We start from the raw sequence: 24,734 nt of genomic DNA on the forward strand, positions 1-24,734 counted from the left end.
TAAGTTACCGGCTTACCACTGGAAACAAAAATCAAAGGTCTAAAATAGATACCCAAAAGGAGATCCTACACCAAATAAGGTGTTTTGAGACGTTTTTTAAGGGTAAAACTTACAACTTGCATTTCTTTTTTTTTGGAGGGGGGGGCGACGGGTAGCGCAGCATAGATATAAAAATAACAGAAACATTTTACTTTGACCACTATGTTCTCTTGAGGAGGACTGCACCCCTCCCAGTTTCTCTCCAGTCTGAGCCGCCGGATGCATGAGAACTCGCAAAGTACGTTCTCTTTTGTGGGGAGAGCTCAGCATCTACCCAACGGACCCAGCAACAACTGCTATCTCTGGAAAAACAAAACCTCCACTGTTACCCGTCTGACTCTGTGAGGCTCAGAAGGGACACACCATCCCAAGTCCCCATACTGAAGTCTCATCTAAGCAGTAGGTTTTACTCTCCCAGAAGGTTATATTCTTCTTGGACACCGGGCAGTTTCTCAGTGAATCCAATTTTATTTCAAGCAGAAACGCAGAATGCATCAACCCCAGATACTGGAGACATTAAGGAAGGCCAATGTCATATTTGCATGAGGGTGGCAGTGTGGGCTAGCGGAAAGAACGTCGCCTGCTGGCGGACAGACTCTGCCACTTTCCTGCTGTGTGGCCTGAGGCCCTCCAAACCACTCTGAGGCTCAGTTTTCTCACCTTTATAATGGGATGACAATACCTCCCCTTGCAACCTTGCTGTGATGATTAGAGATAATGTATCCTACAAGTTGCCTAGTAAAGAGCCTGACATATAAGTAAGAACCTTTGGGATCACTGTGCTGCAAGTCAAAGGCCATTTCCAGACCTGCTGAGACAGCTGGCGCACCCTGCTGAGGAAGGAGTGAGCTTGGAGTTCGCTCGGCCCCTAGGTGCCCCCTAAAGCTTGCCTGGGCTCCACTGGTGCCCGGATTCTTGCTAGTACAAACTAAAAAATGTCACTCGCCATCTGGTTCTATATGAACAAAGGCACTAGCCACTGCAGTGGCTGACTTTCCACACACCCTGAAAGGAGTTCAGGGCAGAGATCAGGAATGAGGCGTTCTGTGTTCTGGGAAAATCTGGTAGAACAGGCCTTCAGATAGTTAGATATTTTCGGGAGAAAATTTTATGAGCTCAATTCCTTGCATCTTCTCATACCTAGAAGAGCACTAAAATCATGAATGGAAACATCTGCTCCTCGTGGCTAGCAGCAACCTGCAGCCGAGATGTGTGCCTGACTGCATGTACCCCCTTCACCAGAATCACATAGATACTGACCTCTCCCCTGCTACCTCTTCGGATCAGTTCCTCAGAGCTGAGAGGCTGTCTCCCAGGCTACGGTCCTCATTAAGTCCCAAATAAAACTGAATTCACAGCTCTCACGTTGTCCGGTTTTTTTTTGTTTTTTTTTTTTTTGGTCGACACTAGAATCCCCAGTGAAGGGAACCACCCCAAAGGACACTGGATTGTAGAATCATAGACCCATAAAATGTGAGCCCTAGAAAGGCGAAAGGGACCAAGTACTCAACCCCTTAATTTATAAGCAAAGGGAATAAGACACAACTAGTTACGGGCAGTCAGAGTTACGTGACATAATGAGATATGAAAAAACACTGTGTCAACTTTAAAGCCACATGCAAATGAGAGATACTGTGACAACCGTCTTAGTATTCCATACGAGCCAGTCTGTCCTCAAGCACTATTGGAGTGTTCCAGATATCCGTAAGTCAGGAGAACGATGGGGCTCCCTGTAATATTTAAAATTTTCAAGCACAATGGCTAGAAAATCCCTCAAAAAATGGTAGTCATCCTTGTCAGCAGAGCTCCTTGTCACCCTTGGAGGTGTCATTACTGCTGAGAGAACGCCATGCCCCCCAGCAGCAGATCACCGTGTGCTGTGTGAAAGGCTCATTCCCGCTGGGCAGGGGTGCTCTGCACTGCCCGTCCGTGTTCACTCCCAGTGTTTTCAGGAAAACGTAATTACTCACTTGGAGTATGACCCAGTGTCCTCCTCGGGAAGCTTTCTCCAGGGCCATTTCTGCCACCATCTCCTGACCTTGTCCTAAAGACACATTGTGGAATTTTCCCGAGTCAGTTGTAAACCCAAGTCTTCTGCCTGTGGGAGGACACAACATGGCGAGAGGAAAAGTGAACCAAGGAGAGGTGAGAAGAGTCTGAAATCCTGTGGTCGGATGTCCATCTGTGGTTACTGCCGCCACCTTCCAGGTCACTTTCCTGAAGAATCCAAACTGAACCTCTGTCGTTTCAACAAGCATGATTTCAAGCTCTCAACAGCTGCCTCCTCACAAGCATTAGCAAAACCTATGGAAATCAGTTCCTCTGGTTTTGTGGTAATAAAGCTTTTGACATTTTGATAGATGGCAAGCATTGTTACCCAGCTTTACAAACTCTTGCAGGAGTAGCAAAGCATTGCCCTCATGAAAAGGAGCAACATGGGGTAGATATCACATCATTTTTTGACCGGATTGGCTCATTGGGTAAATGCAGGAGCCCCTCACCTTGTGAAGCTGTGCTTGAATCCCGCACAGTCAGGTCACAGCTCTATTAACCTGGAATTCTCCGTGCAGGTCGTGGGGGATAGTAATCCAAAGCACAAAGCGACAGTGCCTTTCACAATCAAATAGGCTTGCTCTAATGACCATTATTTAGTCACAGGGGGCACAAGATTACAAGAGCATGGAGAAAATTGCCCTCTGGCCCTCATCTAGTCAAAAGGTGGAGAACAGTACAAAAGAAACTTGCATTATGCCAACCGGAGGAATGTTCCATTTAAACATTTCTCCAGACTACAGTGTTATTAACCTTACATTTTCCATACACTCAATCTCCAACAAATGAGAAAGAAAAGAAAAAAGCAACTAAGATAACTATGAGCTGAAAGGAAGGCTGCGTTGGCGACGGGTGAGAGGCAGGGCTGGGTGGCCAGCCTCCCGGCCACTCACCGAGGATCTCTAGGTCTTTAAGGGCATCTACCCCTGGGGAGAGGATGAAGAATACTGGGGTGGCTGGGCTGCTTTCTTCAAATGCTTTAACTAAGTCCAATCTGGTTCTCTCCACATACTTCGTACCCAGTTTTTCCTCCACGAAATTCCTGTAAAAAGAATAATGCCAAAGAGAGGATCAGTGCCTCTGACCTTGAAATGTGTCACAGCGTGAATCAGCTTAAACCACAGGCACGGGAAGGAAGCAAACTATGTTTATTACACGAGATGTTTTGTAAGAATGACAATACGAACCCACGCTAGATTTATGCAGTTGAGTCCGTGAAATCCCTCTCTGCTTTAGAAGCTCTGAAAATCAGAAGCCTACCTTCCATTTTGGGGGTCTACCGAGACGCTCCTCTGAGAACCATCCAAAGCCTGCATATGGCTTTGTATCCCCCAAATCCCCTGCCAGAGCCCCCGTTACTTATTAACAGTTCATTAGATTTGCCACAGTGCAATTTTCCAGCCTGTTGGGCTTCTCATGAATATACAAATGCTTTTTGGGGTGTTTCTAACACAGGGAAGCTCAATTAAGCAGGGATTATTTGCCAGCAGCATCAGATTTAGCAGAAAGTAAGGACGACTAAACAGAATTAACTTGTAAAGTAGGGTGTGGCAGGGGCTTCTGCAAAGGGAAAATAGGCTGAACAGACAAAGCCAAGGAAGAAAACCTGAGGCTAGTGAATGCTGCTGACAAAAAAGCAGCTCGCTAGGGAAGGAACCTGGAAACTCTTTGACTGTTGAATTCAAATTAGAATTAAGCACCGTATTACCATTTAGGAGCCAAAAGGGCAAAGGAAAGGGACACTTAAACCAAGAGGTAGGCAGGCATTTCTGCTTTTAAATCCTGTTGGTTGTAAAGTTATAGGACTATGAGTGAATCCACGAAAGGCATTCATTTTTTGTTTGATGTGCAAAATCTCTGGAGCCAAAGGGCCGCTCTAAATATAAACAATGGGAATCACACTTGGGTAATGCACGTTCCTGGCCTCTGAACTCTGCCAGCTCTCTTCCTAGAATATTTCCATAGGTTCCCTGTTTCCCCTATTGATTTCAGAATTAAGCTTTTCAGGAAGAATACGTTCAGTCTGCCGACAGACTAGCACACTGTTCAATGTTAGCAGATTTGAACAAAAGTAGTGATTGCAGTATAAAAATTTCTGCAGAATCACTTTTCATGAACATGAACCATAAACACGTCCACCAGATACTTCTAGTCCTTAAGACAAAGTTTCCTCTAGGTTAACTTGCATTTCCCAAAGTGCTAACTGCGCCCACCTGAGAGCATGTGTCATTCTGTCAGGGCGCACTGCTCTCAAAATAATCAGCTTCTGTATTAAACTTTTCTTCTTCCACCCTTGTGGTAACTTTTCTTTTTCTGGACACTCGGATTCTGCCCACTTCCTCCACTGCTTCGCTGATCCTTCCACATCTCGGTCTAGGCCTTGGAACTCTTCCATGAGGGCTACTGCCTGTAATACAGTAGGGGAACAGATGGGAATGGGGTGTAGAATAGCTTTGAGTTTGACATAAAGATGAATGTATCAAACCCTGTGTAAGTAACTTGTGCTGGATAGTGTTTGTTTCCTCTCTAGATTTACTCTGTACCCTTTCCTGCCCTGCAAAGAGGGCGATTGCTAAGGATGGCTTGAACAAAGCTCCCTGATTCTCTGGCCTGGTTGGGTTTGACCAATAGGAACCACTGGCAAAAGGGCTGGAGAAGAGAGGCGAGGGTATTTCTTCCCCAGCTCTTTCCTGTGGTGACATAGTTTGGCAGCGGCTATGTTTCTTTACAGAATGCCACAGGTTCCAAAGGTAGGCTCTCTCCCATAACTTCATTTCTCAGTAGTTTCAGTAACTGCCCCTTTTCTACCTTTTCCCATCCCCATCCCTGGTTTGTCCCCTCATCTTTATTCCCATATTATAAAGATATACTCTTTGTTCAACTTTTCTTAAAAATCACACTTTCATGTGCCATTTGTTTTCTGCCGAGAGCCTGACTGATACACAACTGAACTTGAACTTGTAATTCTAAAGTAATAATCTAATTAAAAATGCTATTAAAAAATAAAACCTAGAGCTTTCCTGGTGGCGCAGTGGTTGAGAGTCCGCCTGCCCATGCAGGGGATACGGGTTCGTACCCCGGTCCGGGAAGATCCCACATGCCGCGGAGCGGCTGGGCCCGTGAGCCATGGCCGCTGAGCCTTCACGTCTGGAGCCTGTGCTCCGCAATGGGAGAGGCCACAACAGTGAGAAGCCCGCGTACCGCAAAAAAAACAAAAAAACAAAAAAACAAAAAACCCTAGGGGACTTCCCTGGTGGTCCAGCGGTAAAGAATCTGCCTTCCGATGCAGGGGACGCAGGTTCAACCCCTGGTCGGGGAACTAAGATCCTACATACCACGGGGCCACTGAGCCTGCTTACCGCAAACTACAGAGCCCACGTGTCCTGGAGCCCGTGCGCCACAACTTGAGAAGAGAAAACCCGCACGCCACAACTAGAGAGAAGCCCGTGCGCTGCGGCGAAGAGCCCACGCAGACAAACCAATATTTAAAAAAATCTAAACGCACTATAAAAATAAGGAAGAACATAGTTATTTTTAATACATAGAAATGTTTCTGCTTTAGAAAAAAAGAGTAGGGTGAAACTTAGCTTATGATGAGCATCTCTGAGGAATTCCAGAGCCTCAGAGAATAAACTTTTAATAATAGGATCTTCTAACAGAAAAATGGAATAAGGATTGATGACTGGGGTTGAAGAATACTACCACTTTTTCCTCTACAGCATTCTGCTCTGCTTAAACATTTTACAATTACAGTAAATTATTATATTGCTGTATAAATTAACAAAACTATTTTGAAAAAGCAGAGAAATATTATAAAAAAGAAAACAAAATAAAGAAACTAGATGCAGGTCAACTGAAAAAAGATTATTCATTGGGTTGACCAAAAAGTGCCTTTGTTTTTTAAGTAAAAATAAAGGACACATTTTTCATTTTCACCAAGAACTTTATTGAACAACGTATTCACCCTTTTGTTCTATTACCTTCTGCCATTTTTCAGGCAACTTCATAATTCCATCTTCCCAAAACTCTTATCTTTTTCAACAAAGAACTGTTCCAGGTGCCTTTTACAGTCTTCCAGGGAATGGAAAATTTTTCCGTTAAGAGAATTTTGTGAAGATGGAAATCCGAAGGTGCAATGTCTGGTGAATACGGCTGATGAATCAGAACTTCCCAGCCAAGCTGTAACAGTTTTTGCCTGGTCATCAGAGAAACATGCGTTCTTGCGTTGTCCTGATGGAAGATTATGCGTTTCCTGTTGACTAATGCTGGATGCTTTTCATTGAGTGCTGCTTTCAGTTGGTCTAATTGGGAGCAGTACCTGTTGGAATTAATCGTTTGGTTTTCCGGAAGGAGCTCATAATAGAGGACACTCCCTTCCAATCCCACCATATACACATCACCTTCTTTGGATGAAGTAAGACCGGCCTTTGGTATGGTTGGTGGTGGCTCATTTCACTTGCCCCACGATCTCTTCCGTTCCACATTACTGTACAGTATCCACTTTTCACCACCCGTCACAATTTGTTTTAAAAACGGAACATTTTCATTACGTTTAAGAAGAGAATCGCTTGGGGAAATATGGTCAAGAAGGTTTTTTTTGCTTAACTTATGTAGAACCCATACATTAAAGCAATTAACATAACCAAGCTGGTGCAAATGATTTTCAACGCTTGATTTGGGTATTTTGAGTATGTCGGCTATCTCCCACATGGTATAATGTTGATTGTCCTCAATTAATGTCTCAATTTGATCACTATCAACTTCAACTGGTCTACCCGACTGTGGAGCATCGTCCAGCAAGAAATCTCCAGCATGCAACTTTGCAAACCACTTTTGACACGTTCGATCAGTCACAGCACCTTCTCCATACACTGCACAAATCTCTTTTTTCATTTCGGTTGCATTTTTACCTTTCTGGAAATAATAAAGCATAATATGCTGAAAATGTTGCTTTTTTTCTTCCAACTTTAATATTAAAATGGCTACACAAAAATTCACCAATTTTGAATAATTAATTAATTTCCTTTTGGCTTTGTTGGGTCTTCATTGCTGCACGCAGGCTTTCTTTAGTTGTGGCGAGCAGGAGCTACTCTTTGTTGTGGTGCGTGGGCTTCTCATGGCGGTGGCTTCTCTTGTTGCAGAGCACGGGCTCTAGGCACGTGGGATTCAGTAGTTGTGGCGCACAGGCTCAGTAGTCGTGGCTCATGGGCTCTAGAGCACAGGCTCAGTAGTTGTGGCACACGGGCTTAGTTGCTCTCCGGCATGTGGGATCTTCCCGGACCAGGGCTCGAACCCGTGTCCCCTGCATTGGCAGGCGGATTCTAACCACTGCGCCACCAGGGAAGCCCCAGATTCACCAACTCTGATAAGTCTTTTTTAAAATTAATTAGTTAATTAATTTATTTATTTTTCACTGCGTTGGGTCTTCGTTGCTGCGAGCAGGCTTTCTCTAGTTGCGGTGAGCGGGAGCCACTCTTTGTTGCGGTGCACGGGCTTCTCATTGCGGTGGCTTCTCTTGTTGCAGAGCGCGAGCTCTAGGCACACAGGCTTCAGTAGTTGTGGCTCACGGGCTCTACAGCGCATGCCCAGTAGTTGTGGCGCACGGACTTAGTAGCTCTGAGGCATGTGGGATCTTCCAGGACCAGGGCTCGAACCCGTGTCTCCTGCACTGGCAGGCAGATTCTTAACCATTGCGCCACCAGGGAAGCCCGATAAGTCTTCTTTTTAAAATGCACACTGATATGACAGCTGTCACATACAATCTAACAAAATGGTTTTGAATGAAGTTAAAGACAACTAAGTGCTACCAGAGCCATTTACGGAAAAAAACGAATGAACCTTTTGGCCAACCCAATATATTCCTCGACTTTAACCAAAGGTCCTATACATTATACATATTTATTAACAACTTTCCCATCCATAAATAGGTCACAAGTTCCTTTACTTCCAAATAAGAAAAGGGAAACTAGTAGATGTTCGTGGAAATGTAAATTGGTGCAGCCACTGTGGAAAAGAGTATGGGAAGTTCTTCAAAAAATTAAAGATAGCATATGTCTACAATGGAAATGGTGTATATCACCTGTTATTTTTTAAACTACATTTCTACATCTTAGAGAACAGAGATTTGAAACAAGATTTAGCAACTGAAAAATCATGTTCCTAACATACCTTAATAGCGCTCCATGACTGATTAGTTAGGAAGTCAACAGGACTCTTGTAAGCATATTCAACTGTGAACCGAAGCAGGAAATCCAATTCAAGAGGATCTATCTCTTTCTTTCTCAGCAAAATCTTGAGAGTACACAAAATTGAAAAGGTCATTTGGCTTGCATCAAAATCGAGGACGCAGTCACCACTTAATAGATATGATTGAACAGACAGAAGTAAGCCTTCTGAGAATTCCTATAGATATATATCTGCTCTGTAGTTGAAATAAGGAATCTCAGATTATGCTCGTGATCTCAAAATCTTGATTGGAAATCGAATAGCAAATAATTACGAAGCCTGGTTTATTTCAATTTTAATACCCGTGCCTATTAGCAGCATATTTGAAATATGCTTTCATATTTAGCCTTCTACCCTTAGAGCAAACTTGTCTTGAAACTTGTTATACAAATTGAGAAAGCCTCAGATGACAATGGATTGAATTACTAAACAAAAGGTAAAACTAGTATTGTAAGTTAGTCCTGGTATAGAAATTGTATCCAATAAACTGCAAGATGTATAAAAGATTTTTCTTATATGGGAGATTATGCTGAGAAAAACTGGAAATTGCTGTTTTACAGATACAACTAAGCAAACACATCACAAACTGAAACTTTAGACATTCTGGTTACAGAATTGTTAAGGAGTCCATAAAACACTTGAGTGGAGGGCACAAATGACATATTTCTAATTTCCTCATAAAAACTGTAACACCTTATAAAATTAAGCAGGTAAAATGTTTGAGGTTTGTGCTACTTAAAAATTCTAGATATTTTCAAAATGCATTATGGGTGGTAACATGTATCAAAATATCTTATTGGATAATTTTTCTTAATTCAATTTGATTTATTTCAACACACAAGAAATTGTCCAAATATATATGAAGCTTTGATTTATGTAGACTGTCAGTATTTCAGATAGATTATAATTTATCTAGATATTCTAAAAAGAAGTTTTAAATAGATGTGCACGCATGTGTATGCATGTCATGTTTTATCATCCCTGGTCCATTACTGTTCATGAACAATATGTATAAACACAAAAAATTCAGCAAAACCCACAAATAATCTGATTAAAAAATGGGCAGAGGAACTGAATAGGCATTCTACCAAAGAAGGCATACGAACGGCTGACAGATAACATGAAAAAGTGCTCAACATCACGAATCATCAGGGAAATGCAAATTAAAACCACATGAGATATCACCTCACACCTGTTAGGATGGCTATTAGCAAAAAGACAAGAGACGAACAAATGCTGGTGAGGATGTGTACACTGTTGGCGGGAATGTAAATTGGTGTGGCTACTATGGAAAATTGTACGGAGGTTCCTCAAAAAATTAAAACTACAACTATTACAGAATCCAGCAGTTCTACTTCTGGGTGTATATTCATAGGAAATGAAATCACTATCTCAAAAAGATATCTGTACTATGTTCATTGCAGCATTATTTACAATAGCCAAGTCATAAAAACAACCTAAGTGTCCATATATGGATGAATGGATGAAGAAAATGTGGTATATATATGTGTGCGTGTGCGTGTATAATGTATACATATGTACACACATATATACAATGGAATATTATTCAGCCATAAAACGAAGGAGATCCTGTCATTTGCAACAGTAAGGATGGACCTTTAGGGCATTATGCTAAGGAAAAAAGTCACACAGAGAAAGATAAACACTGTATGATCTCACTTTTACGTGAAATCTTAAAAAACAGAATCACAGATACAGAGAACAAACTGGTGGTTGTCAGAGGTGGGTGCTGAGGGGTGTAGAAGTGGATGAAGCTAGTCAAAAGGTATAAACTTCCAGTTATAACATAAGTCCTGGGATGTCATGTACAGCACGGTGACTATAGTTAACATTACTGTACTGTATATTCGAAAGTTGCTAGAAGAGTAGATCTTAAAAGTTCTCATCATGGAAAAAAAAATGTAACTATGTACGGTGACGAATGTTAACTACACTTATTGGGTAATCATTTCATAACATATACATATATAAGATCATCACACTGAACACATAATACGTCATGTGTCAACTATATCTCAATAAAATTGGGAGAAAACTGAAAAGAAAAATTTTGTTTTGTAATGCATTACTCCTGTTTATCACATACATTATAAAATGATTACACCCATATATTACTCTTTTAACCCAAAGGAATCTATTAATACCAAAAGTATTGAAAGAAGTGCTAATTTATCACTATTAACAGCAGGTATTTTATTTTATTTCATTTTATTTATTTTTTTAACATCTTTATTGGCATATAATTGCTTTACAATGGTGTGTTAGTTTCTGCTGTATAACAAAGTGCATCAGCTATATGCATACATATAGCCCAATATCCCCTCCCTCTTTCGTCTCCCTCCCACCCTCCCTACCCCACCCCTCTAGGTGGTCACAAGGCACCGTGCTGATCTCCCTGAACTGCGGGTATTTTAAAATGCCTTCTTTGAGCAAGGCACTTGGGAGGACACAAAAGAAATGACATCTTTCATCACAATTTGAACTGATAGAAAAAGTTATACAGTAAATGAACTAATAAAAGGACCACATTCTTATTTCATCTAGGAATGTGGTCCTCAATGTTTCTTTCTCATCACGGGCACTTTTATTTAAACAGAATCTATTGCAGAAGTCCACATCAAAAAGAGTAAAAGGGTAGTAGGTCTCACTGAAGTTAGGAGCGTGAAATGTGGAGCTCCCTTCACGCATTCACTGTTTTTTAAAGGGGCTCTGAAAATCTCCTAGGGGCACTCAGATCTGGAAAGCTGAGCTTGAGATTCTCTCCAAGGAACTCCCCGGCAGTACCTGGGAGGTCTGTACAGGACCTGGGAAGGTGAGGCCAATGTCTCATTGACCTGTTTTTCAGGATGACAGCTGATGTGGCTGCCCAAAGTGCAAACCCACCCAAGCCAGTGCACCCTGACCTACTAGCAGTTTGTCATATGCCCAAGTTCCCTCTGCGAAACGGAAACTCTCCTCATGCTGCGAAGAGCTTCCAAAAAAACTTCACTTCAGCAGCAGTACATAATAAACAGAGATGCGTGACTTTGGTTCTGGGGCTGCTTTTGAGTGACCGATTTCCTTACCTGAAAAGCCATCTGGGACAGGAAGGTGAGTTTGTCCTTCTCAAACAGCGCCTGGCTGGTGTAGAGGAAGACGGCGTGGGTGATGCTCTCGGTCAGGACTGAGATGCGTCCCGGCGTGTCCTCTACCTTGTCAGCCTGCTCGATGGCTCTGTGGAACAGCATGTTGAAAGCCTGGGGAATACAAGTGACCGTTAAAGGGTGACAACTGGTGGCTGGATGTCTAGCTAGTCTCAGGCACACAGGCTACAGTTTATCTATGGGGAGAGAGAACAGGACGGGTTTTACAAGGATTCTGTGAACTCTTAGAACAGCTTCCGGCACATGGTAAGTGCTCATTCAAAGTTTGCTATCATTACTATTATTTTTAACATTATTTCATAAAATCTACCTACATTTCCTCCCTGACCAATTGAATTGCACTGTCCTCTCTTCTTCTACCCATGCGCTTTTAAAAAATTTATATTTTTATTTTTAATTGTGGTAAAATACCCAAAGTGTAAATTTACTGTCTTAATAGTTTTAAGTGTACCGTTAAGTAGTATTAGGTATTTTCACACTGTGGTACAACCAATCTCCAAAATGTTTTCTTCTTGAACAACTGAAACACTGTTAAACAACAACTCATTTAAAAAACTCATTTAATTATAACTCCCTATTCCTTCTCCCCCCAGTCCTTGGCAATCACTGTTCTACATTCTGTTTCTATAAGTTTGACTGCTCTAGATACCTAATATAGTGGAATTATACAGTATTTGTCTTATTGTGACAGGCTTGTTTCACTTCATATAATGTCTTCAACGTTAATCTATGCTGTAGCATGTGTCAGAATTTAGCCTTCTGTTTTAAGGCTAAATAATATTCCATTGTGTGTACGTACAACATTTTAATTTATCTGTTCATCCAGTGACGGACATTTGGTTTGCTTCCACCTTTTGTCTGTCGTGAATGATGCTATGAACATGGGTGTACAAGTATCTCTTTGAGACTATTTCAATTGTTTTGGGTATACGTCCAGAAGTGGAGCTGCTGAATCATATGGCAATTTTTTTTAAAGAACTGTCATATTGTTTCCCAAAGTAATTGCACCATTTTACAATCCTACCAACAGTTCAAAAGGGTTCCAATTTCTCCAGATAGCTGCCAACACTTGGTATTTTCTTTCTTTTCCTTTTTTTTAATCTTGTAGCTATCTTAATAGTTGTGAAATGGTATCTCATTGCGATTTTGATTTGCATTTTCCTAAACATTAGTGATGTTGAACATCTTTTCAAATGCTTGTTGGTCATTTGTATGTCTTCTTTGGAAAAATGTCTATTCAAGTTCTTTGCCCATTTTTTAACAGGTTATTTTTTTGTTTCTATTATTCCACCCATGTACTTTTGTGATCCCCTTTGATTATCTTGTTCTTTTTAAAATCACTCAATATTTCTTTCTTACTCCATTTTATGCCTTGGTAACAATGGGGCTGAATAGATTTTTCCATATATATACATATATTTAAACACATAGGTAAATATATCTAAATATCTATATCTATAAATAGATATAACATAAAATATTAAAATTTTTGACTGGTGGACAGGGGCCAAAGACTACAGACTGATTGGCCTTGAATTATGTATATTTGACTGAAAGTAAAACCCTACAATGACAGACATATAGTAAATATTAGTAAGAAGGTATTAACAAAGTACTCATTTTTTGCATTTTAAAATCAATTTTTAATTTACACACGATAAAATGCACCATTAAGTATACAGCTCGAGTTTTGACAAATGTATATACTTCCGTAACAATCCCTGCAATCAAAATGTAGAAACGTTCTATTCATGTCATCCCCCGCCAGAAGTTCTCATGTGCCTCGCTGCAATCCGTTCCCACCACGACACCTACCCCTGCCCACTGCCGAATGTTTCTGTCACACCAGATTCATTTTAGGATCATATAAGTATGTACTTGTAGTACTTTGTTTTTGAGTGCACATATGTTTTCATTTCCTTTGGGTAAATACTTAGAGTAAAAATTTTAGGATCATTTTGTAAGTGTATGTATAACATTATGAGAAACCAACAAATTGTTTTCCAAAATGGTTTTAACACTTTGCATCCCCACCAGCAACATGAAAGAGTTGCAGTACCACATCGGTGCTAACACTTGTTACTGACAGTCTTGTAAAATCTTAGCCATTCTACTGGGTATACGGTAATACGTCATTCTGCTTTTACTTTGCATTTCTCTGATGTCTGCTGAGCATCTTAAAAATGTGCTTGTGGGCAATACTTATGTCTTAGTATACATGCACAAACCTTTCTATTTTTTTAATTTCATTGTCTTACTATTGAGTTTTCTATTCTGATATAAGTTCTTTGTTAAACATGTGTATTGGAAATAACTTACTGGTCTATGGCTTGTCTTTTCATTTTCTTCATGTCTTTTCAAGACGATAAATTTTTAATTTGATAAGGTGCAATTTATCAATTTTTTTCTTTCTCTGGTATCCTAAGAATAAATCTTTGCCTAACCCAAAGCCCAAACATTTTCTTCTATTGTTCTCCTAGAAATTTTATAGTTTACCTTATTCATTTTGAGCTCATTTTGTATCTAGAGTAATGTAGTGGCTGAGGTTCTTTTTATTCCAAGTGGATATCCAGTCGTCCCAGCACCACTTGTAAAAACTATCCCCTCCTCATTGAATTGTCTTGGCATTCACTGCAAAAAATCAGTTGACCATACATTTGTGGGTCTGCTGCTGGACTGTCTATTCTGTGCCATTGATCAGTGAATGTTTCTTTAGGCCAATCAGTGTAATAAGTCTCGAAATCATGTACTGTAAGTCTTCCACATTCGTTCTTCTTTTTCATTATTTAGTTATTTTTTAAATACTCTGCATTTCTACACAAATTTTAGAATCAGTTTGCCAATTTCTACAAAAAAGGCTTCTTGGATTTTGATTAAGACTGAATTAAAACTATAGATTAATTTGGAGAGAACTGAAATCTTAATAATATTGACTGCTCCAAGCCATAAACATGGTCTCTCTCACCATTTAGTTAGACCTTTAATTTTCTTAACAATGTTTTGTAGCTTTTAGTATGCAGATTTGTATTTGTTTTGTTAAAATCATCCCTAAGAGTTCCAAGATTTTGGATGCTACTGTAAACAGTATTGAGGTATTACTTTTATTTTTCAGTTGTTTGTTCCTCATATATAGAAATACAATGAATTTTGTATATTGACTTTATATCCTGCCATCTTGCTAAAAACTCACTTCAGCTTTTTTGTAGATTTCTTATGATTTTCTACACACCTGGTCAGGTCATCTGTGAAAAAAAAAAGACAGTTTTTCTTCTTCTTTTAAAATTTCTGTGTCTTTTATTGTATTACTTCACTGGCTATAACCTCCAGTGCAGTACTGAATAGAAGTGTTAAGAGAAGATATCATCGTTTTGCTCCTGATCTTAGGGGAAAGCATTCAATTTTTCAACATGAAGTATAATGTTAGCTGAAAATTTTTACAGATGCCCTTTATCACACAGAGAAGTTACCATCTATTCCCAGTTTGCTCAGTTTCTTTTTTTTTCTTTTTTAACCAGGTGTTGAAATTTGTCAAGTTCTTTGTCTGTATCCATTGAAATTATTATATGATTTTTCTCTTTTTTATTCTATTAATCTGAAGAATTACATTGTGTGGTTTTTTCATGTTTAACCAACTTGCATTCCTGGCATAAATCCCACGTGAGCATAATAGATTATGCTGGCGGGGGCTGCTCTGTAGTTTTCTTTCCTTGTAATACCTTAGCCTAGTTTTGGTAGTTGAGTATTCCTGGGCGGTTTAATTTTTCTCCTTCTACCCTGCAGCTGTTCTAAAATCCAATCCCACTGTGCTTCTCAGAATTTCTGCACGTGTTTCACATTACTAGACACTCGCTAGTTATTCGTGCCTCTTCCTCTTTATTTTTCCCCATATCCAATCCATCTCCAAGGGCTGATTATTCTAGCTTCAAACCATAAGTCTATTCACTTCTGAGTCTTCTGCCATTATGGCAGTCATCTGCTTACAGCCTTTCAATGGCTTCTTTTTGCCCACACGCTATAATCCAAACTCCCCAGCATAGACCTCATGTGATCTAGACCCTCCTACCTCTCAGGACTCATGTCTTTCCATCTTCTCCCTCTCTCATTACCCTCCAGCCATATAGATTCATTCACCTGGAATCTCGAAAACTCTTTCCCATCTCACACATCCTTTCTTTCTCCAAACACTCTTTACATGGCCAAATCCTCTGTAACCTTTAGGAATCAGCTATAATCTCACTTCCTCTGAGGCCTTCCCTGAGCCCCCAGTAAAACAGCCCCTCCATCCCTACTGTTCTCTCGCATTGTATTTGTCACTTTTATACACACACACAACTACACATCTCCACTCATATCCGTGTTTTCCAAACTGTACACTCAGTAACCAGCACAGCATCCGGCACTATCATTGATCTCAATAGCTATTTGTTTAAAAACTGAATGACAGAATGAATGAACACTGCCCAGAGGCAGAATGGTACAAAGTAAAGAGCATAGGCTTTGGAATCAGCCTTTGGTTCAAATCCTGACTCTTACAATTATGAAATGTGAATTCTTTGGCAATTTATTTAAAATCTGAACATGTTCGTTTTTTAAATAGGGATATAATAGTATACTTTAATGAGATGTTTCAGGCATAAGATGCACCAAAGTATGAAAGTGCCTTGCATGTAACAGTGGCTCAATCAATAGTTATTCTCACTTTTTATGAAATCTTTTTATGAAACATGTACACTTTCATAAGGAAAGTAGAGGAGCCTCCAGGAGAATTCCCTTATATATATTAAACTCCTTAAGACTCTGCTTAAGAACAAAAACTATGTACTGTGATGTTGCATAGTTTAATTATCTCAAAGCCTTACTGAAAATTATAAATGAAAGTTACTGAGAAAAGTGAGGATTTTTTCTTTGTCTTGTTTTTTTTTGCTAGCTAGGTCCTGGAGACTCCTTACTGTACGCACTGATTGCTTAAAAATAAATTTTAAACTTCCAGAAACAAGTTGAACTCCTCAAGTTTAAATTTTTTCTTAGTCTAGTCATCATTACCTTCAAAGAGAATTGATAGATGGGGTTGATTTTTCTGAGGTCATTAATAACAAAATAAAGCAGAGATGCTCTTGCTGCCACTGGTCTGTAACACTGTCGGGCCTCGTTGATTTTTCTTTCATTTTCTTTAGCTTCAATCACCTACGGTGGGATCAGACAACATAAGTAACTTACTCGTCATATTGTCTATGTGATGAAAGGGACATATCTGAAATGAGAAATTAGTAGTGTTAAAATGGATAACATGTATGGCATCTCTGTGCTTGGGCTTTTCTAAAATCATAAAATTCATATTTTAAAGTAATCTTTTTATAAGCTGAGTTTTAAGTGAGAATGGACATAACTCTAGCTGTGTTCATGATAACAGAGTAAACAAACCTGATTGTTTTTGGTTCTACAGAATTTATTCTGAGTAATGTCACCTTCCTGCCTCCCCTCTCTCTTTCGGGGGGTTAATAACCCAGCTATATCACCTCCCAGGGATAGCTCTGGAAAGTCTGCTGGGTCAATTCAATGCCAATAACTTTATTAGTCAACAAGGTATACAAAAGCAGCCAAGGTCAGTAAAATACCCAACAGCCGTGCTTACTAAAAAGCCTTTATAGAAAGACTCGTGACTGCCTACTTCTGACTTTGCACCAGCTCATCCATATGCTCATATAGTTCCATTCAGTTTATCTTTGTATGAGCCTCTGGGTACATTCAGAGTGATAATTAAACACGCACACCATCATCAACTAACATATTCATTTTTATTCAAGACACAAATCTCTTCTGTCTAGGATTACTGCTGGTCCTACGGCTTTATAAGATACAGTATTTGTCCAACCTTTTTTTTTTTTTTTTTTGCGGTACATGGCCCTCTCACTGCTGTGTCCCGCCGTGGAGCACAGGCTCCAGACGCACATGCCCAGCGGCCATGGCTCACGGGCCCAGCTGCTCCGCGGCATGCGGGACCCTCCCGGACCGGGGCACGAACCTGTGTCCCCTGCATTGGCAGGCAGACTCCCAACCACTGCGCCACCAGGGAAGCCCATGTCCAACCTTTTTTTTATAGGCTTGATTCATCATACTTGTATGTAAAAGAAAATAAAGAAAATGTAGAGGAGAGAGGGAAGTCCCAAAATGGCAATATATTAGGAAGATAGGAAGAGACATTTTAAGAGACGGTGAGAAGTTAACTTCAAAGCTAAGACCTAATTTACTTAATTGCTCTAATCTTTACCATTTAGCAGCCACCTGGAATTCACTTACTTAAAAGGATAGAGTAACCTGGGATTCCATTTCCTCGCTTAAACTAAGACAAATATATTGGATGTGTGGTGACACAGCCTTGGCTGGGTAATTAATAGATTACTTAGTAATGAGGATACTCCAGAAAGCAAATGAGGGTTCCTCTCATTTTGAAACATCAGCATTTTAAGGGCTAGTGGCCATTTGTGAACGTCCAAGGTGCATGCAGAAGGCACACTGGGACACATGTTGGACATTCAGCAGGAAGTCGACTAAACGAACATTTTTTTCTAGCTTTTAGGAAATGTCACTTTCCCGGGGGAATAATGCATTTGAGAGCAGCAGGAGATCACCCCTGGCTCAGTCTCCCAGCACTGAAGGCCTGTAAACAAAACTTCAACTCTAAGTATTTCTCTAAAATGTACAATAGACCAGGAAGCCTGTGGTGAGACTGTAGGATGTCGGTTTCCCAAAGGAGGCTAAGCCTTTTAAGGTTTTAGACTACATAAGCCAGCAGGGCCCAATTTTCTTCAAATTTAGTCACTCAGGAAAAAAATAATAGCCTGACAGAGTCTAATCTGAAAGATTGGATCTTTGCTGCGTTAGGAGAAGCACAAGTTCAACCACCTCTATCTCCATTCAGAACCCCACACAGTCCACTTTTTAAGGGCAGTTTATGAAAAGACCTGAATTCCACGAAGTGTCAGTACTCTTAGAGAACGGCCAAGTTGGATTACATTTTCACCCCGAGCACTTCATTCAAATAGAGCATTAAACCCTGCCAGGCAGCCTTTGCCTTTTCCTACCTTGCACTCTACCTCTGCCGCGGTGGCCTTTGCTCTCTCCAGGCTCTCCACCAGTTTGGTGTCATCTAGAAAGCTCCCCTCTGCCTCAGAGAGACGCAGAAGGAGGTCGTCCTCCAGATACTTCAACTCTATCTTAAAGTCATTTTGGTGCTTTGTCAAAACCAACTAAGGCAAACCAAGCAAAATGTGAGAAAGGCGATTAAATTCATGTTTTTAAGCAGAGTTTCCTTAATCATCAATTTCATGCAATCATATATGATGAAACACACGTAGCATTAAAATTGTACTAATCAAAAATTTTTTTAATTCTTTACAAAAACATTCAGAAGGCATGGTAAGAGCTGGTTGCATTCCAGGGTCCAGAGCATGACCATATATCATTCATTTAACCTACAGGAAGAAACTTCTGGTTTCTGCTTCAAATTGAAAGACAGAAAAGTCATTATTTCCATCCTTACACAGGAAAAAAGCTAAACATAACAGCCCTTACTTACCCATCAGAGAACTGAGGTCACGGGGCAACTGCCACCCTGAAAATTACAGAGATGGGAGGATCCAGACAATCACGGGTTCTCAGGAACATTTAAGTAGTAATCAGCTAATTCCTGGAGGCAGAGCTTGAGAGTTCAAAACTCCCAGGGGCCCAGGCAATCACCTGGGGAGAGGAAGCCTGGGGAACATTCCTCTATAACCTGGGCAGAGAGAAAGAGAGCCCTCTCTACCCTGATCAGAGGAAGAGATAGCTCTCTACCCTGGGCAGAGGGAAGGAGATCCCTCTCTTCCTTCTACCCTTCCAGGGCACGGACCTGCTTCTCTAGCCCTGCTTTCCATGACTAGTATGCGTCTTTGCCTGCCCTAGTCCCCTGCATCAAGCAAGACCTACAACTAGCCCATCTCCTGTGGCACAATCCTAACTACTTATCAGAAGTACCCTTGAGCTGCTACTTGACTGTTCAGATACACCCTCAGTTTTCTCAATTAGACTGAAAGATCCTGGAGGGCAGGCATCCCATCTTACACTCCTGTGTCTGGCACTATAATCTGTGCACTGAATAAGTGTTGGGGGAATGATTTCACAATTTTTACCTTAAGTTTCTCCAAATCTGGCCTTTCAATACTGACAACCTCTGCCAGCAGCTGGGCTTCCAGACCATCTTCTGTGACCGTGAAATTGAGGAGGGTTGTCTGAGCTTGCAATTCTGGCTTATAGTGAGGATTTGCCAGTTTTGTGTGAAGGATAAGACGAAAGCTGTGGTTAAATTCACACTCTTTATCCCCAATCTTGATGTACCTAAAGGGGGCATAACAAAGACAGTCAGGAGACTCTCAGGCACCATAACTGATATGAAGGTGTCACTCCATTCCTGTATTCTAGTAATGTATACAGGCCATAAAACCAGGTGATTTATGATTCTTCATCTACTCTCTGTTTCCCTAAAGTGCAAAAGGAGGAATAGAAATGATCCACGAAACTCTATATGATTATGTTTCCTTACGTGGAAAACAGTGATAATAGTAGTACTCACCTCAGAGTGTCACTGTAACAGTTAAACACAATAAATCATATAAAGAATCTATAACAACAAATACTTGCTTTATTTACTATATTATGCTTTCTGTGATTAATCTTATATTAAACATTGTTATTCTTTAAGGATAAACTGAAATGAGTATCTATGCATGTGTGTGTCTATACATATATATGTGTGTATATACATACACACGTAAAATTTATGTATATGAAAAATACACACAGACTTGTCCGTAAATATGCTTAATTTAAGCCACTTAAAATTAGGCAGAAGTGATTCTTTTTTCTAAGCCCCTGTCATGTGACTATGAGTAATGGTAACAAAATTTTCAATAAAAATAAAAAACATACGAATTCCTTGGGCACTTTACTCAGTTTTAATACTTTTGGCACTGGCTCAGAAGCAAACTTTAGGAAGCCTGTTGTGTGGGATGCATGGACAGCATCCTTGCAAGCTCCGTCTCACACAGGGGTGGGCTCTCAGCGACCACGCTTCTTTTTGTGTCCCTGTTTCTCTGGCCACGGGGACCCAGGAGCAGGTATTTCATCTGAGCTGTTCCAACAGGAGTAACCTTTCCTGGGATTTAGTATTGGGACAGAGAGAAGGGAGAGTTGGAACTGGAATCTCTAAGCTCGTGTTGAAGTCACTCCGTCTTGCTGGTGAACCAAGCAGCAGAGAAAGACCGTCCTGGTTGCCCAGAAAAGAAGAAGTAAACCAGTATTCAGATGAAAGAGTAACACAAAGGAAGCATGTTCTGGGCCTCCTCCCCTCTTCCTTGAAGCCTGGCTGCATCTTCCCCTCAGTTGCCATGGCACCCTGCAGCCTTCTAATAGTCTCTGTTCTGCTTCACCTAGATAGATGTGGTTCCTGTAATTGCAAGCAAAGCTATGAATGAATGCGGTCTCCCCCGCCGAGGGGAGGGCCTGATTTTTCTCTACCTCAGATGCTGGTAGCTAATCCCTAAAGATGTTATCACCTGGGCTCCCTTGCCCTCCGGGTTTTGGATGGGCTTGGCCAATGGAAGAACTGGTGGGAGACAGCAGTACAGGAGGAGGGAGAGGTCCAGAGGATCTTGCCAGCTTCAAGGCCATGGTCTGGTGAAGGCTATGTCCTGCTATGACCCGTTCCATAGCTCTGCTTAGAGGACCTAGTAATACCTTCAGGCCTACAGTCAGTAAGGGCTTCCTGCTGCTGCAAATCCTATGTAGCCTTAACACCTCTACTGGGGTCCCTTTACCCTTTGCTCTGCAAATTCTTTTTGTAAATAGTCACTATGTTAACTCTATCAAACAATTCCAGCCTACTTTGTGGTCTTTTTCCTGCCAGGAACCTGCTATGAGGCTCTAGCCAAGGGGAAGTTATTTTTGCACTCATGCATCAGACAGACAGAAGCCATGAACTCTGGAACTTCTCAAATTCTTCCATCAAAGTGGCCTGAACTGCGCTGGAGTGAAAATTCATCTAAGGACCCTGGGAGCACGGCTGAAGCAAGGAGTATCTTCTCAGTCTCCTATTTTACCTTAAATACTTACTAAAATTCTGAATTCTTCCCTATTTAGTGTATATTTTCATTATGGAGGTATCATCATGACAATGATAAGAATGTTACCCAAAGCCCATATTGTTTTAAATTTAAATATAGTGTTTTAAATAATCATGAGGGAAAAAAGTGACTACTTATCTCACTGACTTATGGGAGAGATGTTACCTTCCTAAATTTATCAACTTTGGTAAATTGGATCAATTCAAAAGAAAGACACTGTATAGTAAGTTCAGCATTCAGGCAATGCTGAATCCTCTTTACTAAAATGTCACAATATTTGCAATAACTCTTTTTAAACTTGAGGAGAGATACTCAGAATGCCCTAATGTGATAATATCTTAGGCTGCTGTTGGTGGATGTTTCATAACTGTGTCTTGCTCTGAGATGAAGTCTCTTGCATCAAATAGTGAGGAAAGGGTACCTGATACACTGGCCACTCTATTTGACTAGGGAGATTTTTATAAAACAATTTTAGCGTGTAAAGATTATTTAAAAATCAGAGTTTTTTTAAATCGCTGAAGCTTTCATCACTAAATCACTGAGTCACTGAAGCTTTCATCATCACAGCTAAGAATCTCAAAAGATTGATCAGATTCATGACCTAGTGTCTACATCCATTTCTCAACTTTTGTTTCCGTTGTAGTGATCCTATATTTCAACAAAAACTTTCACAGTTCTCCACAAACCTATGGACAATTAATCTTCGACAAAGGAGGCAAGAATATACAATGTGGAAAAGACAGGCTCTTCAGCAAGTGGTGTTGGGAAAGCTGGACAGCTGCGTGTAAATCAATGAAGCTAGAACACACCCTCACACTATACACAAAAATAAACTCCAAATGGGTTCAAGACTTAAGTATAAAACAAGACACCATAAAACTCCTAGAAGAGAACATAGGCAAAACATTCTCTGACATAAATCATACCAAAGTTTTCTTAGGTCAGTCAGCCAAGGCAACAGAAATAAAAACAAAAATAAACCACTGGGACCTAATCAAACTTACAACTGTTGCACAGCAAAGAAAACCATTAAAAACAATGAAAGAAAAAAAAAACCTATAGAATGGGAGAAACTATTTGCAAACGATGCAACAGACAAGGGCTTAATCTCCAAAATACACAAACAGCTCATACAACTCAGCAACAACAACAAAAAACCAAACAACCCAATCGAAAAATGGGCAGAAGACCTTAATAGACATTTCTTCAAAGAAGACATACATGGCCAGTAGGCACATGAAAAGATGCTCAGCACCACTAATTATTAGAGATATGCACATCAAAACTACAATGAGGTACCACCTCTCATCGTCAGAATGGCCATCATTAAAAAGTCTACAAATAACAAGTGCTGGAGAGGGTGTGGAGAAAAGGGAAACCTCCAGCACTGTTGGTGGGAATGTAAGTTGGTGCAGCTACTATGCAAAACAGTATGGAGGTTCCTCAGAAAACTAAAAATAGAACTACCGTATGATCCAGCAATCCCACTTCTGGGCATACACCTGGATGAAACTATAATTCAAAAAGATACATGCAACCCTATGTTCATAGCAGCACTATTCACAACAGCCAAGGCATGGAAACAACTTAAGTGTTCATCGACAGATGAATGGATAAAGAAGAGGTGGTACATATATACAGTGGAAAACTACTCAGCCATAAAAAAAGAACAAAATAATGCCATTTGCGGTAAAATGGATGCAACTAGAGATGATCATACTAAGTGAAGTAAGTCAAAAAGAGAAAGACAAATACCACATGATATCATTTATATGTGGAATCTAAAATATGGCACAAATGAACCTATCTACAAAACAGAAACAGACTCACAGACATAGAGAACAGACTTGTGGTTGTCAAGGGGATGGTGGGGAGGGAGAGGGATGGACTGGGAGTTTGGGGTTAGTAGATGCAAACTATTACATTTAGAATGGATAAACAACAAGGTCCTACTGCATAGCACAGGAAACTACATTCAATATCCTCTGATAAACCATAATGGAAAAGAATATGAAAAAGAATATATATGTATAACTCAATCACTCTGCACTACAGCAGAAATTAACACAACATTGTAAATCAACTATACTTCAATAAAATTAAAAAAAAATCTTTCACAGTTTTTGGTTAAGTGTCCAGGCTTGAAAAAATCTTCCCAACAAGCTACTTTGGAAGCCTTTTTTTAAATTAAGTTGAATGGTGAAGTCTTCAAGTTTTGGTTTGTTTTCACTTAGGACTTCCTAGTGTTTAATTTTGTTCCAGAAGGAAAAAAGCTTAATTCAGGTGGCAACCCTCTTCTAAGCCAGTATATCTGTATAATACATACTTCCCTTTAAAAAAAAAAAAAGATCAAAAAAAGAGTATTCACATCACCGTTAAAGTGAAACACTGAGAACAGCAAGAGATAAATGAACTACAGGCCAATTGTTAAAAGTGAACCAAGGAGTGGCTGCTAGTTAACACTTTTGCACATATCTTCCAGTTGATATGCTCATTAAGATAATCATTACCTTATAATTTCTTCAGTTATTTGTTTTTATCATGAAACATATTGCAACCAAATGTTCACTCACTCAGCAAGCAGTTACTGAACACCTACACAGTGCCAGCCTGTCAGAGAGTCTTCTAGACACTAGGGCTTATAATCGTTACCAAAACAAGCATGGTCTTTCCTCTAACATTATTACTTACTCTCTCATAATAGGTATATGACTACAATATTTTACATACCGATTCATTTATTCTTTTACTTATCCAGTTCAATAAATAAATATGTATTAAGTGCCTACAATGTCCGGTCATATAAAGATCAAAGATCTGCCCAATTAAAAGAAAGGCAAAGGATCTGAATAGATACTTCTCCAAAGAAGATCTACAAATGTCCAATAAGCACCTGAAAAGATGTTCAGCATCATTAGTCATCAGGGAAATGCGAATCAAGGCCACAGTAAGGTGCCAGTTCACACCCACTAGATGGTTATAAAAAAAAAAAAACACTGACAAGTATTGGTGAGGATCTAGAAAAATTAGAACCCTCATACATTTCTGATGGAAATGTAAAATGGTGCAACCAATTTGAAAACCAGTTTTCAGTTTC

The 24,734-nt window shown here is 40.1% G+C and overlaps 1 protein-coding gene across 1 annotated transcript in view; it reads right to left on the reverse strand.

Annotated features, from left to right (window-relative positions):
* The window catches only part of DNAH11 (dynein axonemal heavy chain 11), a 317,894-nt gene that overhangs the window by 26,993 nt on the left and 266,167 nt on the right, over positions 1–24,734 (reverse strand). The window contains exons 66-73 of the mRNA XM_079931174.1: positions 19,649–19,853; positions 18,563–18,727; positions 16,524–16,664; positions 11,403–11,573; positions 8,260–8,382; positions 4,305–4,498; positions 2,985–3,133; positions 2,010–2,137 (exon numbers count right to left, since the gene is read on the reverse strand). Coding sequence (XP_079787300.1) covers positions 2,010–2,137; positions 2,985–3,133; positions 4,305–4,498; positions 8,260–8,382; positions 11,403–11,573; positions 16,524–16,664; positions 18,563–18,727; positions 19,649–19,853 — 1,276 coding nt within the window. The remainder of the gene's footprint in view (positions 1–2,009; positions 2,138–2,984; positions 3,134–4,304; positions 4,499–8,259; positions 8,383–11,402; positions 11,574–16,523; positions 16,665–18,562; positions 18,728–19,648; positions 19,854–24,734) is intronic.

This window comes from Stenella coeruleoalba, assembly GCF_951394435.1.
Source record: "Stenella coeruleoalba genome assembly, chromosome: 9".
Classification (NCBI taxonomy): Eukaryota; Metazoa; Chordata; class Mammalia; order Artiodactyla; family Delphinidae; genus Stenella; species Stenella coeruleoalba.